This window comes from Zingiber officinale, chromosome 8B, assembly GCF_018446385.1.
Source record: "Zingiber officinale cultivar Zhangliang chromosome 8B, Zo_v1.1, whole genome shotgun sequence".
NCBI lineage: Eukaryota > Viridiplantae > Streptophyta > Magnoliopsida > Zingiberales > Zingiberaceae > Zingiber > Zingiber officinale.
Window position 1 is genome coordinate 26,551,221 of NC_056001.1, and position 19,058 is coordinate 26,570,278.

General features: G+C 37.3%; 3 protein-coding genes and 1 pseudogene across 3 annotated transcripts in view; all 4 read left to right on the plus strand.

The window, feature by feature from the left end:
- Positions 1-3,465, plus strand: part of LOC122013615 (transformation/transcription domain-associated protein-like) — a 59,630-nt gene extending 56,165 nt beyond the window's left edge. The window contains exons 31-36 of the mRNA XM_042569867.1: positions 1,091-1,522; positions 1,620-1,898; positions 2,059-2,461; positions 2,553-2,701; positions 2,814-3,020; positions 3,111-3,465. Of these exons, the coding sequence (XP_042425801.1) occupies positions 1,091-1,522; positions 1,620-1,898; positions 2,059-2,461; positions 2,553-2,701; positions 2,814-3,020; positions 3,111-3,230 (1,590 nt within the window). The 3' untranslated portion in view covers positions 3,231-3,465. The remainder of the gene's footprint in view (positions 1-1,090; positions 1,523-1,619; positions 1,899-2,058; positions 2,462-2,552; positions 2,702-2,813; positions 3,021-3,110) is intronic.
- A 4-nt stretch (positions 3,466-3,469) lies between these two features.
- LOC122013616 lies at positions 3,470-13,042 on the plus strand (annotated as a pseudogene).
- A 1,313-nt stretch (positions 13,043-14,355) lies between these two features.
- Positions 14,356-15,797, plus strand: LOC122017880 (peroxidase P7-like). The gene is made up of 3 exons (XM_042575592.1): positions 14,356-14,723; positions 14,817-15,008; positions 15,092-15,797. The coding sequence occupies exons 1-3, from the start codon at positions 14,511-14,513 to the stop codon at positions 15,647-15,649; spliced, it is 963 nt and encodes a 320-aa protein (XP_042431526.1). The 5' UTR covers positions 14,356-14,510; the 3' UTR covers positions 15,650-15,797.
- A 1,941-nt stretch (positions 15,798-17,738) lies between these two features.
- LOC122017531 lies at positions 17,739-18,652 on the plus strand. The gene is made up of 2 exons (XM_042575173.1): positions 17,739-17,971; positions 18,041-18,652. The coding sequence occupies exons 1-2, from the start codon at positions 17,786-17,788 to the stop codon at positions 18,566-18,568; spliced, it is 714 nt and encodes a 237-aa protein (XP_042431107.1). The 5' UTR covers positions 17,739-17,785; the 3' UTR covers positions 18,569-18,652.
- Positions 18,653-19,058: the final 406 nt, after the last annotated feature.

The window sequence follows — 19,058 nt, forward strand, 5'->3', positions numbered from 1 at the left end:
TTCTAGGTTAATAAATACCATATGTAAGTCTTATTTTTTTTTAATACTTTCAATTAGTTGTCTAAGAAGATGTATAGCTTATATTGTTGACATTTCAGACATGAATTCAAATTAATTTTCGATCACTTTGATCTCCTTAATCTTTTTATCTCACTTTTATTTTCAAAGTTTCATAATATGACTCATTAATTTGATACCCTTATAATTTTCACAATTTTATACGTCTTTTTTCTTATATGGGGGATTAAAATACTTATCCTCTGTTGATAATGTATCTTCTTCATTTTCAATATTTAGTTGAATAACTTCGTAAGCCATTCAATACGTTAGTTCCCTAGGCTCTTCCATATTTCTATTGGAATATCATCCCATTTAACGCCCATTGTACTTTTGAAATTTGAATTCTCTAATAAAAATTTAAATTTCTATATCGCTTTGACATTTCCTAAGATAAGTTAGTCACCTAACTCTTCATTAAAAAGGTAATAAAAATACCTCTTCTCTTGCTCCTTTATTTCCTCATCCTTCATTAGTATCTTATTAGATTCATCTTTAATGTATCTTATTTGGGTAAGATCCCTTGTTTTCCCCTCGTTACCCATTTTCCCTTGGCCTTCTAGGCTACTGCATACTTTTAGAGATTTCTTCGTTTTTACAAGTAACTTATAGGTTGGTGCTTTCTCTTTCAATTTCTTATTGTACTTTCTTATTCCACTATCAAAATATTTTATTTCTCTCTTGATTGTTGTTGCTGTTGCTATTGTTGTATGCTCACATGCTTGTTATGCGATCAATTTAAGTAGCAACTGCCTTGGTATGATCATGGTTGTTAACAGATACTGATTGTCTTTAGAATTGCACAATTTTTGCTGTAAACTTTTGGAACATTTGCAACTAGTGTACTTATTCCATTATAACAAGCAACAAGTTTTTTTGGGGATTATTATACACTTCAAGATAAATGTTTTGAAATGATGAGAGGTGTGCCTATTACAGTTTTGAGATGGTTTTATGGGTCTGTGTTACTATGTTAACTAGGTTGGACAATTTGTTTTGGAGTATTCTGATTATGACATTTCTATTTGTTCAGGTTTTACTATCTGAAATTGGTTCAAGATTTGTGCCGCTTCCTGAAGAACGGTTACTAGCAGTTGTTAATGCGTTGCTTCATCGTTGTTACAAGTATCCTACAGCAACAACTGGTGAGGTGCCGCAGTCTTTGAAAAAGGAGCTTTCTGGTGTATGCAGAGCCTGTTTTTCAGCAGACGCTGTGAACAAGCATGTTGAATTTGTAAGAGAGTATAAACTAGAATTTGAGCGAGATCTTGATCCAGAGAGAGCGGCAACCTTTCCTGCGACTCTCTCTGAATTAACAGAACGTTTGAAGCATTGGAAGAATATTCTTCAGAGTAATGTTGAAGACAGGTTTCCTGCTATCTTGAAACTTGAAGAAGAAAGTAAAGTATTGCATGATTACCATGTTGTCGATGTAGAAATGCCAGGACAGTATTTCACTGACCAGGTCCGTGTAAATTTGTTAAGATCACAATTGAATTTTTTTCTTTTGATTGATTGTTAACTCTGTTAGCGTTGTATATTTAATTATTGTTCTGTTACAGGAAGTTGCACCTGATCATACAGTTAAGTTAGACAGGGTTGGGGCAGATATTCCAATTGTGCGGAGGCATGGAAGCAGCTGCCGCCGCTTGACACTAATAGGATCTGATGGTTCCCAGCGCCATTTCATTGTTCAGACATCATTGACTCCAAATGCTAAGAGTGATGAGCGTATGGTTCAGATATTTCGTGTACTTAACAGGATGTTTGATAAGCACAAGGAATCAAGGCGCCGTCATCTAACTATTCATACACCAATAATAATACCTGTTTGGTCACAGGTGAAACAGCACTTTCTGCACTTCATTTTGTTTATTTGCATGAACAATTACTCTTATGCACATGTTCGATCAGTTCACATGTTTTGCAAAATTTTCTTGCTTCATCTTGCATGCAAACAAGTTGTTGATATATGTACCAGAACTGATTGTTGCTTTTCAGGTACGAATGGTGGAAGATGACTTGATGTATAGTACATTTCTTGAGGTCTATGAGATTAATTGTGCACGCCATAATAGGGAGGCTGATATCCCCATTACTTTATTTAAGGAACATCTTAACCAAGCCATTTCGGGGCATGTCACACCTGAAGCAGTTTTAGAGTTGCGCTTACAGGCATATAATGAAATTACAAAAAATGTGGTGAATGATAACATATTTTCTCAATACATGTACAAGACTCTCCCAAGTGGCAATCATTTTTGGACATTCAAGAAACAATTTGCTGTCCAACTGGCACTCTCTTGCCTTATATCGTACATGTTACAGATTGGTGGCAGATCTCCCAATAAGATTCTATTTGCTAAAAATACTGGCAAGATATTTCAAACGGATTTTCATCCTGGTAAGATCTTTTTGTCATCTTGACTTAATAGAAATGATTCACCTTCATTTTAAGTTTAAACTGATCTCCTTTCCTCTTCATGTCATGGAAGCTTATGATGCGAATGGAATGATTGAGTTCAATGAGCCAGTACCCTTCAGATTGACAAGAAATATGCAAACATTCTTCTCTCAGTTTGGGGTGGAGGGTCTCATTGTATCTGCAATTTGTGCTGCTGCTCAGTCAATAATCTCGCCAAAGGTAGCTCTCGTTTCTTCATCCCAATGCTTTGAGTACTTATACTGTGGTAAATATGTGATGGAATTCGCTTACTTCACCTCAACTCTATGATATGTTAATTTTCGATGTGCAGCAAAGCCATCATATATGGCATCATCTTGCTATGTTTTTTAGAGATGAGCTTCTTTCTTGGTCATGGAGAAGGCCCTTAGGAACTCCACCTGCCACAGTTGCTGCAGGAGGGGTCAACCAGCTGGACTTCGAGCAGAAAGTGGCGACCAATGTTGAGAATGTCGTTTCACGTATTAAATCAATAGCGCCACAATGTTTTCCCGAAGAGGTATAACTTTTAAGCCTGTCATTCGATTCTTATGATTGAATTGTTCTTTAGCGTTTGACATAGCATTATTTGACGGTGACTCTTGTTTAGGATGACAATACTACTGACCTGCCACAGTCTGTACAAAGAGGTGCGACCGATCTAGTAGAAGCAGCCTTGGAACCGAGGAATCTTTGCATGATGGATCCAACATGGCACCCATGGTTCTAACTTCTCTCTCTGATATTTCTAATTTACGACGACATCAGTAGGCGAGCCAAATTTTTAGGTTATGGGCAACATGAGATTATTTTGTAAATATTTAGATTTTTTTTTTTCATCTGTATATAATTTATTCAGAAGTATCGTTCGATAATTTTCTTTTTTCCCTCTTGTTTATCTGTCGACTTTACAACTGTTATCTATAAACAATTGACATAGTCAACTTTGAGGGTTGGTTCGTGCATCCCATGAACTCTCTTATTGGTGTGAGACAGTCACGAGAGGCCATGTTTTTTATTATCCAGCATTTAAAATAAAATGCCAACTGAATCTATTAAAATAGTGCTTATATTTGGGAGGTAACTTACTGGTGTTTGATTTAGAGAGGAAAATTTTATTTATATTTGTTTAATATATAAAATGTTAATTAAATAAAAAAATTGAATAATTTATTAAATTAAATAAATAAATCCTAAATCCTATTTATAAATAAATTATGTTAATTAATAATTTTTTATTAAATTTATAAAGATAAATACATTTTAAAAATACATAAATACTTTTTTTTTATTATTAAATTCATTAATTAGTAAAATAAATTTTAAAATATAAAAAAATCAAATAAGTTTAAATTTAGAGATCAATAACATTTATATGAATTTTATATTTTAATTTAATAGTATTTATTATATAATTTGGTAATATAGATTTTCTTTTACATTTTTTATGTTTGTAATTTAATTTATACAAAATTTATATTTTCTGCCTTTTTTCTGGCCCAAAACATGGCCCAATAGGCCGACTCCCCCAACTTGCAACTTTTCGCCTTACCAACCCCTCACCGGAATAGGAACATCGCGGCAGTGGCGGCTTCCGAGGCTTTCCTCCGTCGGCAGGCTTCCTCCACACGAGCGTGAAATCAGAAGAAAAAGGTATGGATCGTAGCCGAATTTCAACCCTCTACCAATGGTCCTTCTAAAGTGGCCTCTACTTCAAGGGCAGTTAGGGCGAGATCGGCGTCATCTTCGATTCGTCTGGGGAGCCGATCCCCGCGTCGGCCGTGCTCACGGCTGCCTCCAAGCACATCTCTGCGCGGTGCCGGGTCGAGAACTTGGCGTTCCTCAAGTGTAAGAAGAAGGACCCTAACCTGGCGAAATGCCTCGACAAGGGTCGCCAGGTTACGAGCTGTGTCCTAAATCTGTGAGTACTTGTTCCGCGTATAGTTTCTCCAACTGGCGGCCTTTATATAGTTCTGTAATTCGCTTGTCAGCAAGATGACATTTTTTTTTATGCTGTGCATTTTACCATTGATACGAAACTAGGTTCAAAATTCCACCTTTTGGACCACAGTAAAAATGTTTTTAAAAAAATGGAACATGGCTCAGCAGTATAGCACTTATACAAATAAAAAAATTAAGGAACAAGTGGTTATATATGCCAGTTACTTGGTTCCTGAAAGGTTTAATCTTGGCTGGCATCTACAACTGCTGCATGCTCAATAACTTTGGATTCTTCCAGCAAGTGTCTCTACCCTAAGATAATAGATCTGCAGTTTCTATTTGAGGAAAGAGGAACAATTACAATATGTAGCAACGGGCTGCTCGTGATGTTGTATGTTGGTTGGTGAAAGTCATTATGATGGAAATGTTGGACTTCGGAGTAAATAATGCAATCTGACATGCACTGAGGATTGATTCTTTTTAGAGAATTTAATAGCCCTCGGGTAGGGTCGAATTGGCTAGTGTGGGACAGAATTACTATCATTTTTAGAGAATTTAATGATTACTTTCATCATCTCTAGATCTTTGAAACTTTAAGAGTAGTTGGTATTATGCAACCTGGCCTTGCAAAAAAATAGATCCTAACTTGGCAGAAGGCAAGAAGGCCGCTATAAGTCCGAGGGCACGTCTGTGTGAGCAATATCAGGAAGGAACCGTCTTATTCAAGAAGTTTATGAGTAATTACATAATCACTAGAAACACTGCTTCTTATCGAGAGGCAATATCTGCAATTGACCAACTAGAAGCTCCACTCGTCAGATTCGCAAAGCCAAGCGACTATCAAGGATCTCCAAGTATTTCTGCACAGATCCAACTTCTGGTTCAAATAGCTGAATCATTGAGGGAAATACAAACTGAGTTAAAGGCTGCAGGCAAAAGGGACGCTGTTACAACCCCACTTCTTAAAGATCTAATAGAAAGGCTGAAAACTTTATGTCTTGGACCATCAAAGGCCAAGGAGAAGCAAGGCAAGCTTCGTGTATTTCTGGACCCCTACAAGACCCTAAAGGAAGAGCAAGCGAAGCTAAAGAAGTAATGACATCAAGATCCCTTATAGAACAGCATCAGGTACCCTCTATTCCCCTTTTTGAAGACCAAATAAGGGAATATCGAAGAAACCAGAGAAGACTGCATAACACGAGACAAGCTGCAAGGCAGAATAAATAGGCGCCTTACTGGAAGGGAAGCCCTAAATCATACTCTAGAACAGCAGATTGACCCTCAGGCTCAACTCTAATTGTCCATGCAAGAAAAAGCATCCCTTGTACTAGTTGAAGTGTTATATCATTCCCAAAGGAATGATGCCAACCTCCGTGTATATATCCATAGATCAGAAGAAGCCATACTAGTAACTGATGAGAATCAACTAGACAGAAGCTTTATCCAAGAAGAAAGCTTCAATCAACTTCAAAGAAGCAATATGCAATACATACATCTGGGAATACTCCAGGTACATATACAAATCCTTTATAGGCAACGAGAAGGCACAATGACTTTAATTGTCTTCCGAGACAATAGGTGGCAAGGAGATCAGGCTATTCTAGCCACTATGGAAGTGGACCTCACCCAAGGAAGCCAGATGGTCTATGTTATTCCTGAGACAATGCTTACTATTGGAGGCTTCTTCCGAAATATCCAAATTTCTATATTAACAAAAGGCTATGAAGCATTGCAAAATAGAGAAGCAAACCTCCTAATCACTTGAGGATTGGTTGGTAGACTATCCAATACCCCTAATGTGGCCTTTGCTTATGAAATACAGGGAGTAGTAGACTACTTAACTACACATGGGGTAAAAGTACTACCAGGACGGAGTTTATCAACTCAAAGTTTACAAGGCCTGAACTGGGTTATTAAACCCACTCAGGTAATAATTCCTATGCAGTCGTCTGAAGTCAATAGTAATAATCTGAAGGTGGGAGAATTTCTTTAAGAATTAATAGCAATATTAATTGAAAGAGCAAATGGTGTTTTTGAGGAAGTAGACATCCCTACTAATCCGGATATTGAAGACATCAGCTATCCTTACTGGTACACAAACTTTCTCCTTCTGCAGTTATTCCTTTTCGAAAATCTTCTGGTGCTGCAGGACTAGACTTAGCTGCAAGTGAAGAATGCACAATTCCCACCCCCCGAGGCCGTAAACTAATCCCAACAGGCCTCAGTATGGAGATACCATGGGGAACCTATGGTAGGATAGCCACGTGATCAAGTGCAGCATTTAAGCTTGGTCTTGATATTGGAGTTGGAGTCATCGACAGTGATTACATGGGAGAAGTCAAAATCCTCGCCTTTAATCACTCTGATCGAAACGTCTATATTCATAAAGGAGATTGTGTTGCCCAACTTATTCTAGAACATATTGTTATGGCAGATATCTATGAAGTACAAAGCTTGACTCCAACTGACAGAAGCATTGAAGGCTTTAGCTTAAATTCCCAACGGCAAAAACCAACCTCTTCATCCAAGACATCAAAAGGAAGATGGGATACCCTGGGGAACCTAGTGGTAAGTTTGATTACTATGTTAATTATGACATACCAACCCCTCTCCCAGATTTAGAATTACCAGCACCATCATGGGACGATGAACCAGCAGAATCTAAGACTCCAAAGATTTTCAAGAAACTATTACCCAAGGAAGCTGCAGCAGTTCTTGTCGAGGAAAGTGAACTTCCTCAGACTACCCTGGAGCAAGCCTATGCAGGAGAAACAAGCCCAGGGGCCGTTGTTCTCCGGTCCATGGAAACTACTCCTCGGTATCCTGATATGGAAGATGACTTTCTTGACCACATGCAATATATGACATCTATCACAACCCCTTGGCCAACACCAACATGGGATTCTTATGATTATGACTCAGAGTTATGGACAAATCCATTCGCAACAGAAGGTGATGGGAAGAATACATCTCATTTACTAGCAGCAGGGTGTGAGATGGAATACCCTAGTTTACGACGATTACTGGGAGAAACTCCTAATGAATCACAACAAATTTATTCAACAAGCACTGTTATATCACTATATCGACCTCCTCAAGATGCGACAATGGGACCACTAGGATATCCTCCTGCAAGAGCTCAAGAAGGCCCGTATGCATTTCAGCCCATCTATGAACAACCCCCGAAGGCAAAATTTCGAGGAGGAATAAATAATGAGTTGTGGACACTACCATCGGCCCAGCAGCAAAGTGGGGCCTTATTTGTTATCCCAGAGCAATTGGGATTGTTTGATGATGCATTTTCTCGTTGGGAATCTATAACGGAATTATGTTTCAAATTAGGTTTTTACAGATACAAAGGATAAGGTGGAGTTTATAGAAAATTTATTGGGAGAAATAGAAAAGATAACATGGGTACAATGGCGGATGAGTTATCCAGCGGAATATGAGGCTCTCACCCAAACTGGAGAAGGAAGAGAAGGAACACAGAGTATCCTATCCCAAATGAGAAGAGTATTTTCTGCAGAAGATCCCGTCCAAGGATCCACTATTATCCAAGAGATAGCATATAGAGATCTTGAAAAACTTTCTTGTGATAATGTAAAAAACATTATCTAGTACATCAACGATTACATGCGATTAGCTGCCTAAACAGGAAGACTCTATGCTGGACCAGAGCTCTCTGAAAAATTCTGGTTCAAATGTCAAGAGATCTAGGCAATCGAATTAAAGGGGCATTTGATGAAAAGTATCCTGGCCTAACAGTGGAGTGTTCCCAAGAGTCATTTTCGCGCATAAATTTCTGGAGCAAGAATGCAAGGATGTAGTCTTCAAAAGGTCACTGAAAAATCTCTTTTTTTGCAGTCAAATTCCTATACCTGGCTATTATAAAAATCAAGGACAGAAAAGGTTAGGACTAAAGCAATCAAAAACATACAAAGGAAAGCCACATGACACACATGCAAGAATCGAGAAGAGAAAGCACTTAGTCAGAAACAAAAAGTGTAAATGCTAACTATGCAGACTGGAAGGATATTTTGCTCGAGAATGTCCCAATGAGAAGAGAAATATCAAAAGAGTAGCAATATTTGAGTAGCTGACATCCCAGAAGATTGTGATATCCTATCTGTCCAAGAAGGGGAGAACCAAAGTGATGCTATATATAGTATATCTGAAGGAGAAGATGATATGGACGATTCTATATATATGTTGGGACAGGTAGATGGTGGTTACAGGTTGCAGATAAAAGTCTCTGATTAACAATCAAGCTGCCTCCATGATTGGAAGTTAACTACCTCCACAATTTACAACATGTGGCTGTTGTAAGAGGGCTACTCTTCAAAGGGCAAGAATGTTGGTTGCTACTCGGAAAGCCTATAGGTTCTGTACAAAAATTTTGTACAAAGATCTGAACCTTTTCCTAGCTACCATGTGTTCTTTTAAATTAAATTTTGGATCTCCTGCGGAACTTAACACGTTTGATCCAAAACTTAATCTATTTGTTCTTTTAGGTTTTGACTTGGATCTCCTGCGGAACTTAACACGTTCGACCCAAGTCTCCTTAAGTTATTAATTCCATTAAATATTAATTTCCATAAAAGGTTCCCAGTACTGACGTGGCGAGGCACATGGCCTTCTTGGATATGGGAGCAACCACCACCGACTAGACAAAACCTTTAATAGAAAGCTAATATTTAATTTCCTAAAATAACTTTAGGTTAACCAAAGAGAACAATCAAATCACAAGGAAAAGAAAAAAAAAAGAACACAACTTCGAAAAAACATATTCGAAATTCTAGAACGTAAGCCTCTTGTATTTGATATTATTTCCATAAATAACTAGCATGATGCGGAAATAGAAATTACTAGTTATACCTTGTAGAAAAACCTCTTGATCTTCTACCGTATTCCTCTTCTAACCTCGGACGTTGTGTGGGCAACGATCTTCCAAGATGAGAAACCACCAACCACCTTCTTCTCCTCCAAGCAAGGTTCGCCCACAAAAGAAAAGCTTCACCAAGGAGAAAACCAAAATACTAACCAAGCTCCAAGAGATGCTAGCTTTCTCCTTCTTCTTCTTCTTCTCCGAGTAGTATCCGCCACCACAAGAACTCCAAGGGAGAGGGAGAGGTTCGCCACCACAAGAGGAAGAGAAGGAGATGATAGCCACACCAAGGAACAAAAGAGGAGAGGAATAATAGATCTTGTGTCTCATGAAGGCACCCTCTTTTATATTCCTTCGCCTAGGTAAATTAGGAAATTTAATTACAATAAATTTTCCTTAATTTCTGACATGATTTAATTGAGAAAAATAAAATAATATTTCCCAATTAAACAATGATGGCGGACCAAATCAATAGAACAAATTCGACAAGTTTCAATCAACAATTAAAACTTTCCTTATTTGTTTCCTAAATTTTAAAAATAAAATTTCTCTTTAAAATCTCTTCATGGTTAATAAAAGAATATCTATAATTTTAATTTTATTAACATGTGAATAATTTTAAAGAGAAAATAAAACATCTCTCCAATCTATAAATAAGGAAAGAGATCTAATCTCTTTCTTTAATCTTTGTAAATTTTTTACAAGAGAGATATTTTAATTTTAATTCTCTTTAAATTAAATCTTCCACATAATAATAAACATTAAAATTAAATTTTCTTTTAATTAATTATGGTCGGCCCTACTAGCTTGGGTTCAGCTAGGCCGACCACCTTAAACCCAAGCTTAGGCCCTAGCTTTTAAGCTTGGTCAGCCACCTAGGTGAGTAGGAAGGTGGGTATATGTGGGTATAATACTTATAAAGAAGAGGCTACGATAGGGACCGAGAGGAGGAATTGGTTTTGGTCTCCCGATAAAATTAAGCATCCCATGTTCGCCTCGAACACACAACTTAATTTTATCAATGATAATTCATTCCACTAGAGAACTATCATTGAACTACCGCACCAATCCCAAATTACATTTTTGGGCTCCTTCTTATTATGAGTGTGTTAGTCTCCCTGTGTTTAAGATATCGAATGTCCACTAATTAAGTGAGTTATCGACAACTCATTTAATTAATATCTAAGTCCAAGAGTAGTACCACTCAACCTTATTATCACGTCTGGACTAAGTCCACCGCAGGGTTTAACACGACAATCTTTATGAGCTCCTCTCGAGGACATTATCAACCTAGTATCACTAGGACACGCTTCTTCTATAATCAACAACACACACTATGAGTGATACCATTTCCCAATTTATCGGGTTTATTGATTCATCGAACTAAATCTCACCCATTGATAAATTAAAGAAATAAATATCAAATATATGTGCTTGTTATTATATTAGGATTAAGAGCACACACTTCCATAATAACCGAGGTCTTTGTTCCTTTATAAAGTCAGTATAAAAGAAACGACCTCAAATGGTCCTACTCAATACACTCTGAGTGTACTAGTGTAATTATATAGTCAAGATAAACTAATACCTAATTACACTACGACCTTCTAATGGTTTGTTCCTTTCCATTCTGGTCGTGAGCTACTGTTTATAATTTATAAGGTACTGATAACATCATCTTCTGTATGTGACACCACATACTATGTTATCTACAATATAAATTAAATGAACAACTACAAACAAATGTAGATAATTAGACCAAATGTGATTCTTTATTCATAATGAATGTTTACAAAGCTTAGGCTTTCAGTATACACTCCAACAAAGAATACATTGCCCCGAGTGTTCTATAACAGCATGCAATCTATGTGGGCCATATTACTTCAACAAAGAGGTACTAGTAGCACCATCCCCTCCTACTCCCTTCTTTCCGCAAAATCTTATACAAGAACAAAGATATTATATTACCTGGTGCGAAGGAGAAATAGAGCGCTTACAAAAGGAAGTAGCCTATTATAAAAAATAATTTAAAGAATTGCTATTGGAGAAGGACTTAAGGGCAGAATTCCAAGCCCTAGAGGAAGAAGAAGGAGAGGAGGAAGCTAAAAAGATGCTTCTCGAAACAACAACCAATAAGACCGTAGCAACAACTCCAAGCCCAAGGTTAGTAAAGAATATGCTGTATAACCTGACAATAGAAATTGATATCCCAGGGATTCCAAAATTCCCCCTAAAGGCAATACTAGACACTGGAGCTACAACCTGCTGTGTCGACCAAAGGTCAGTATCAAAAGATGCACTGGAGCAAAATACCTTTGAAGTCAGCCTTAGCGAAATTAATTCTCAGCAAAAGGCTAATATGAAACTGAAGCAAGGAAGAATGACTATATGAGATAATGTCTTCCGAATACCATACACTTACAACTTTCCCATGGTATTGGGAGATAATATTCAGCTCATAATCGGCTGTAATTTTATACGAGCCATGCATGGGGGATTACGAATTGAAGGAAATACGGTAACATTCTATAAAAATTTGACAACTATAAATACTTTACCCTCCATTAATGCAGTAGCAATAGAGGAAATGCTCAATTTTTCAGTCGGGAAGACCAGTTTTGACTTCCAGCAAAAATTTAGCTCATTATTAAAGGAGCTAACTAATCAAGTATATATTGGGGAAAATCCCCTACAACATTGGGAGAAGAATAAAATACTTTGCCATCTTGATATCAAAAATTCGGATTTTATTATTGAAGACAGACCGCTCAAACATTTGACGCCTCAGCAGAAGGAAGCCTTCAGTAAGCATATAAAGACATTACTAAAACTTGGCGTAATTCGACCAAGTAAAAGCAAGCATCGAACCACAACAATTATTGTCAACTCCGGGACAACGGTTGACCCGAAGTCAGACAAAGAAATAAAATGCAAAGAAAGAATGGTGTTCAACTATAAATGCCTGAGTGATGGTGTTCAACTATCATCACTCATTGGAATGTGCATGATAGGAAAAAACAATCAGTAAAAAAAGAAAGCTGACAAGGTGCAAATTGATAGAAACTCAAGATGGATTCTGGACTTTTTATTTTATTTTATGACGATGCTTTACCTGGGTGGAGAGGCATACTAATTCAAGTAAGGGTTTCACATCTGCATTGGCATAGGGGCGAGCCGTCTGTAATTAATCAACGAGGTTACTCGTAGGAGGCAAAGAGAGCCTGGAGAAACATGATATGTTTCCTAATGGCCCAACATTGCAGAAGAGGTCATTTTTACTAGGGAAAAAGTTGTTTACACTAACAATCAACAAATGTTAAAGCACCTAACATATTATGTGAAATACTCATTCGCTGATTGATTTACTTCATCCGCCTTTGTTGTTCTATGTGAATATACCACTTGACAGGTTAGTGAATGCTCATTCACTGTTTGATCCAATTCATCGTCTACTGTCTTAATTCTTCTATGTGGATTATCTCAAATGAATTTAAGGAGACTAATTCCGTGCGCCGAACTGTTGCTTGTCTGAATTGTTTTTCTTCCAAGAATAGTTGATCAGCCACAATTTTTCCTGCAGGCTGTAGGAGCTCCACCAGAAATTTCCTAAAGAGATGGATGCCTATGCTGGCTGCATGTACTACTACACCAATGAGTTTGACTTGTGTCGCAAAGAGCAGGAAGCATTTGAGAAAGCTTACCCAATATCCAAGTAATCCTCAGCTTCCCTGCGCTGACCTTTTACTTTGAATCATATTTCGTTTGAACAAATGTTGGTCAAGATACCTTCCTTATTGGCCAACATCTCTTACTTTCTACTGCACGGAGAATATTTTATGCTTGATTTACTTGGTCGAGAGAAAAAAAAATAGTTAGGATCCAATTTATTGTAGCCTACAAATTTACATGCTACAACTACAAATTTAACTTTAAAATATCTTAACTTATGATTCAGGTTGAATCACAGGATGTACAATATATCAAATCGAGGATTTTTGAATGATTTTGATTTGATATATTATGCGTCTCATGATTCAACTTGAGTAAAAAATTATGACATCTCAAATTTTATTCAACATACACGTTGTAATTGTTACAAAACCTTTGTTGATACAACTATAAATTCAACTTTAAGAAATTATAGCTTTTTCTTAAGATTGAACTATGAGACACGTAATATATCAAATAGAAGCTTATTCAGAGATCTTTAATTTGAGATATTGTGTGTCCCGTGGTTTGAGTTAGATGTTAAGACCTCTCAAAATTTACTAATATACATGTAGCAGTTACAAAATCAAAGTTGCTACAACTACAATTTATAACTTTGAGATATTATAACTTTTAGTTCAGCTTGAACCACGGGACAAATGATATATATTAAATTTAAACTTGTTCAGAAATCTTTGATTTAATATATTGTAGGTCCCGTAATTCAATCTGAGTTTTGACTTTTAAAGTTTATCCAGTAATTAAATTTAAATAATTTTAATTAAATTAATAAATAATATTTTAATATTGGATCCTATCATCCGGTAGTCATTCAATAGAAAAGAAGAATTTAGTGCTATGGTAAAAAGTAGGACTGACTCCCATGTAATGAGAGTTTGAAACTCATACTAAAAGTTTCCCTGCTTGGCACACAAAAGTCAACCTCTCTACCAGTTCCTTATGTGAAATCTAACTACTTGTACGAGCATTTCAACTCATGGCCCAACAACGCCAACAACTCCTTCCTTTCTCTCCGAAACACTTTAGCATCTATATTTATTGCTAGGGTTGCTACTCACTGATGATGAAGTTCAAAGTGGGGCAGAGGTTGACTGCCGATCGAGTCTTTTTCTAAGCAGACATGATATGGTGTTAGGTGTACAGTCCTCTTTCTGTTTCCTGAAATTTAATTCGTTTGGCAGGTAATTAAAGGAATTAGAAGACTCGTAATGGATCGATGCTTTTTTAGTAAAGCAATTCACTTTTAGCATGCATCTTTACCTTAATATATCATCGATACAAACGTGCTTAATTACACTCCTGCAGTGTGAATGTCTTTTTCCTTCATGCAATGATAAGTGATATAATTAATCCCCTGCATGCTCCCCTATATAAACCCAAGTACTTGGAACTCTCTTCTCATCCCAAACAAGCTCGAATTAGTAGCTTAACGATACAGCTAGCTAGCTATACTTCATGGCTTCTTCCTTGGCGGTGTTCCATGCCTCTTTCCTCGTCATACTACTTTCTATAGCTTGCATAAATGCGCAGCTCTACACTTCCTTCTATTCATCTTCATGCCCGAACATCTTTTCGACAGTGAAGCCAGTCGTTCAATCTGCTATTTCAAGGGAGAAGCGCATGGGCGCCTCACTTCTTCGCCTCTTCTTCCACGATTGCTTCGTTAATGTGATAGAATAGTATTCATAATCGATGATAGTCAAAACTAATTAACATCTATATATCCACACCCAACTGATCGGCTATATGTATATATTATAGGGCTGTGACGGATCACTGCTGTTAGATGACACGAACAGCTTCACCGGGGAGAAGACGGCCAATTCAAATAGAAACTCAGTTAGAGGATTTGACGTTGTGGATGGCATAAAAAGTGCAGTGGAGAAGGCCTGTCCCGGTGTGGTCTCCTGTGCTGACATCTTAGCGATTACTGCAAGAGATGCAGTAGTAACTGTAAGTAACTGTCCAAACTATAATATATATATAGATATAGTTGAGATAGAAGGATATAATTCTCATCCATCCATTGAATCTAGCTTGGAGGGCCAAATTGGGAGGTGAAGCTGGGGAGAAGGGATTCGAGGACTGCGAGCCTCTCAGCGGCCAACAACAACATCCCTCCTCCAACCTCCAACCTCGGCAGCCTCATCTCCAAGTTCTCGGCGCAGGGGCTTTCGGCTCAGGAAATGGTGGCGCTCGTAGGGGCTCACACCATCGGCCAAGCTCGATGCACCTCCTTCAGGGATCATATCTATAACGACACCAACATCGATGCTTCGTTGGCCGCCGAAAGGAGGTCCGGTTGTCCCAGGACTCGGGGCTCCGGCGATGGCAGCTTGGCACCTCTTGACCTGCAAACCCCGACAAGCTTCGACAACTACTATTTCAAGAATCTCGTCGCCAAGAAGGGCCTGCTGCACTCCGACCAGCAGCTGTTCAGCGGCGGATCGACTGACTCGCTGGTGAAGGCATATGATACTGACCCGAGCAAGTTCACGGCGGACTTCGTGGCGGCCATGATCAAGATGGGGGACATCAGCCCGCTCTCTGGATCTCAGGGGGAGATCCGCAAGAACTGCAGGAGAGTTAATTAACTAGCCGAATTAACCAAGTGTGATGCCATTAATAATACTGTTGTAATAACGGACGAGGTTATAACTGTGTGGCGGTCGTTGTGATATTAATTATCCTTGTTTTTTTTTTGTTTACAAGATCACGATGTTTCTGTGGGAATCCATGAATTTTCTTGTTGCCATATGAATGAGTTCTAATTACCTGCCGGGTCAGCCCGGACCATACACTTTGGGAACATCTTAATTAACGAGGAACGTCTCTATATCAAGTCACACACTTCGGAATATCCCCGCATCAGCTCACACTTGGAGAACTTCTCCGGTTGGAGGCCTGCACTGACTATTAGAGGGTTACGTCGGCCATGATTAGTGTTTTGATGCATGTTAACGTGTAGGCACGTGGACAAGGAATATGGGGAACTTGGTTCTTTTGCAACATGTGCTCCGTATAATTCATTGCATACTCAGTGAACGATTTTATAATCAATCTTGTTATATATGACGTTTGTCGATACTAAAGTACATTACTTCTTATGTAAAAAATTATAGTGACTTTAGATCAAAAAACTATTTATACTAATAATCACTATCAAAATACTTATGACATTCATATAATAATTCATGAAATATTCTCATTACGAATTAATTCAGTATATATTTTCTAATATATACCAATATATTACTTTGATATTTTCTCTCATAATCAATTTAAATAATTGATATGTTATAAAATAAAATCTATATTATTATTGTATTTATTTAAATTTATATAGATATAAAATAAATATAATAACTATAAAATGTTGTTTATTATTGGAGTAAAATACGATATTATTCATCTCAAGCGGCTTAGTATTGCCGATCCCACGATAAAATATAGATAGGTAAGTCATGGGAGGTATTTTTTCCTAGTGCAATGACTTTTTGCACGAAAAAGATCATATACCTAACTAAGATATTTTATATCAATTGAAAATTGACAATAAAATTTATTAGATTAAATTAAATACTTATACATAGGTTCTAATTATACCAACTAACTAGGAGAAGTCTATTATTAAAATATAATATAAAAATCTTATATCAATCAGTTTTTTTTTATTGGTTTTTAAGGCTGACACTAACGAAAGCTCACTTGATTTATATATCTCGAGTCTGGGATGTGGAGCATGTGGACTGAGGTTGATGGACTTGAGTGGATTCTTATCCAGGTATCAATAAAAGAGAAATTTAAAATTTAAAATTTAAAATTTTTAGAGAAGATTTTTGTAGTTTTCTTATACAAAGTATAAATTGACGATTTAAAATTTTAAAGAAGATTTCAAAAGAAAACATCAATTATAGGGTAAAATATTTTTTTTAGCAAAACTCAAAAAGACGCCCTTTTTTTATTGGAATCGTTAAAAGAGGAACACGCACATTTTTTTTTATTTATTATCAAAGGAATGTTCAATCCCACAGTTTTTTTTTTAAATATCTTTATTTTCAATGATGTTGCAGTAATGATCTTATACTGCTACAATTATTAATTAGAAATGAAGTGGCTATATTGTAGCAACTATGGCCTTTAATGATAATAGATAATGTCATTAATGTTGATCATAGTTAAAAGTATAAGATAGTTATCATCTCGTAACTATTATAATAATATAAAAAATAAAGATGTTTTTTGACATAAAAATGTACTGAGACGTGACACGGGATAAGACACTGTTTTGATAACAAATAAATAAATTATTTGTTTTTACCATTCCAATTAAAAAGAACGTTCTTTTTGTCAATGCTAATAAAAAGAGGCTTTCTTTTCATTTTTGCTCTATATTTTTCTTATACAAAGTTAACAGATGCTAACAAGATTGTGGAGTTGAAGGTGTTACCACTATAATTATAAATCTATATACAAATTCTAAAAGCTCAAGTGCACTCACTAACAATACCTAATTGATGAAGTGATAGTGCATGCTGCCTCGTATCCTCATTAATTTGATATATATAGCTGGAAACCAAATATTCTCGACCATTACTGTGTGTGTATATATATATATATAATGGTCAAACCATTTCTGCAAGTGTACATGCATTTGTCACTATATATATACATACATTACGATGCACCCTTGAAATTTACAATTGTCCTGCAGATTGAGAGATCTAGTGATGGATTTGAACAGCTATCCCTTGGATTTGGTTCTAGTCCCCTTTAGCTTTCTTCTGACAGCAAGTTACCACAGTTACATCTGGTTCAACTCCAGCTCCAAGGCCAAGCTGGCCAAGAAACCTGCAGCTAATGCAATCAGCTTAAGCATCACCAACAGAGCATCATGGAACCAGAGCATCCTCCAGGTACGAACAGCTAGCATTTTTGATATATAAAATAAATCCTTGTTTTTCTTTTTCAATAAATGCGTGCAGGGCAAGAGGAAGGACATGCTCGGAGTGCAGAGCCTCCGCAATTCGCTGATGTCGGCCATCCTCTCCGCCTCCACCGCCCTCGCGCTCGCCATCTCCCTGGCCGCCCTCGCCAACAACGCCTTCAACGCCCACCGCCTGCTCCGCCACGCCTTCTTCGGGTCGCAGGCAGGGCCGACGGTGGCGCTCAAGTACGCTTGCGCCATGATCTTCCTCCTCTTCAGCTTCCTCGCTAATTCTCTGGCGGTCGCCTTCGTCGTCGACGCTTGCTTCCTAGTGAGTGTCGTCGTCGAGGAGGAGGAGGAGGAGGAGGAGGAGGCGGAGATGTTGGAGAAACAGGCGCGGAGGATGCTGAGGAGGGGGTACGTGCTCGCGGTGGTAGGCAACCGCCTGCTTTTCGTATCGCTGCCGATGCTTTTGTGGTTGTTCGGTCCGGCGGCCATGGCGCTGTCATCGGTGGCGTTGGTGGTGCTGTTCTATGAGCTCGATGTGGGCATTACGTATGGGCCTCAAAAGACTTGTAATAAATAATACAATTATACGAGACGCTTAATATTAAACTTGAGTTAATACAATTTCGGTAATTTATCAAAAGGAAGTACGTAGAGATCTAAATTTATCAAAAGACGTATGTTACTTTGATATTTATCAAAGAACGTACTTTCTTAAATGTATTTCCTATTTTACTCTTCTGATAATTTGACTTTTTCTACCGTTTTTCTTTTCTCCACTTTATTTCTCTCTCTTCTCTTTTTTGTATCGACATGCAGAACATATGAATAACATTAGTCAATTTTTTAATAACATTTTAATACATTTGAAGAAACAAAAATAAATAATGAATAATATATTTGAACTAATTGCAATTTCAGAAATCTACTGGAACTAAAATGAGTGTAATCGGAGCTCTCTAGGTCGATCAGTGGGTTTCGGTCAAAACCCACTGATGGACCTAGAGAGTTCTGATTGCACCCATTTTAGTTTTTATGGATTTCTGAAATTGCAAGGAGTTTAAATATGG

Excerpts from the sequence above, each read along its gene's own strand:
- LOC122017531 (XM_042575173.1), top strand. The coding sequence starts at position 17,786 with ATGGATTTGAACAGCTATCCCTTGGATTTGGTTCTAGTCCCCTTTAGC. Across the intron at positions 17,972-18,040 it reads GGAACCAGAGCATCCTCCAG|GGCAAGAGGAAGGACATGCT; the intron begins GTACGAACAGCT and ends AAATGCGTGCAG.
- LOC122017880 (XM_042575592.1), top strand. The coding sequence starts at position 14,511 with ATGGCTTCTTCCTTGGCGGTGTTCCATGCCTCTTTCCTCGTCATACTA. Across the intron at positions 14,724-14,816 it reads TCCACGATTGCTTCGTTAAT|GGCTGTGACGGATCACTGCT; the intron begins GTGATAGAATAG and ends TATATATTATAG. Across the intron at positions 15,009-15,091 it reads CAAGAGATGCAGTAGTAACT|CTTGGAGGGCCAAATTGGGA; the intron begins GTAAGTAACTGT and ends CATTGAATCTAG.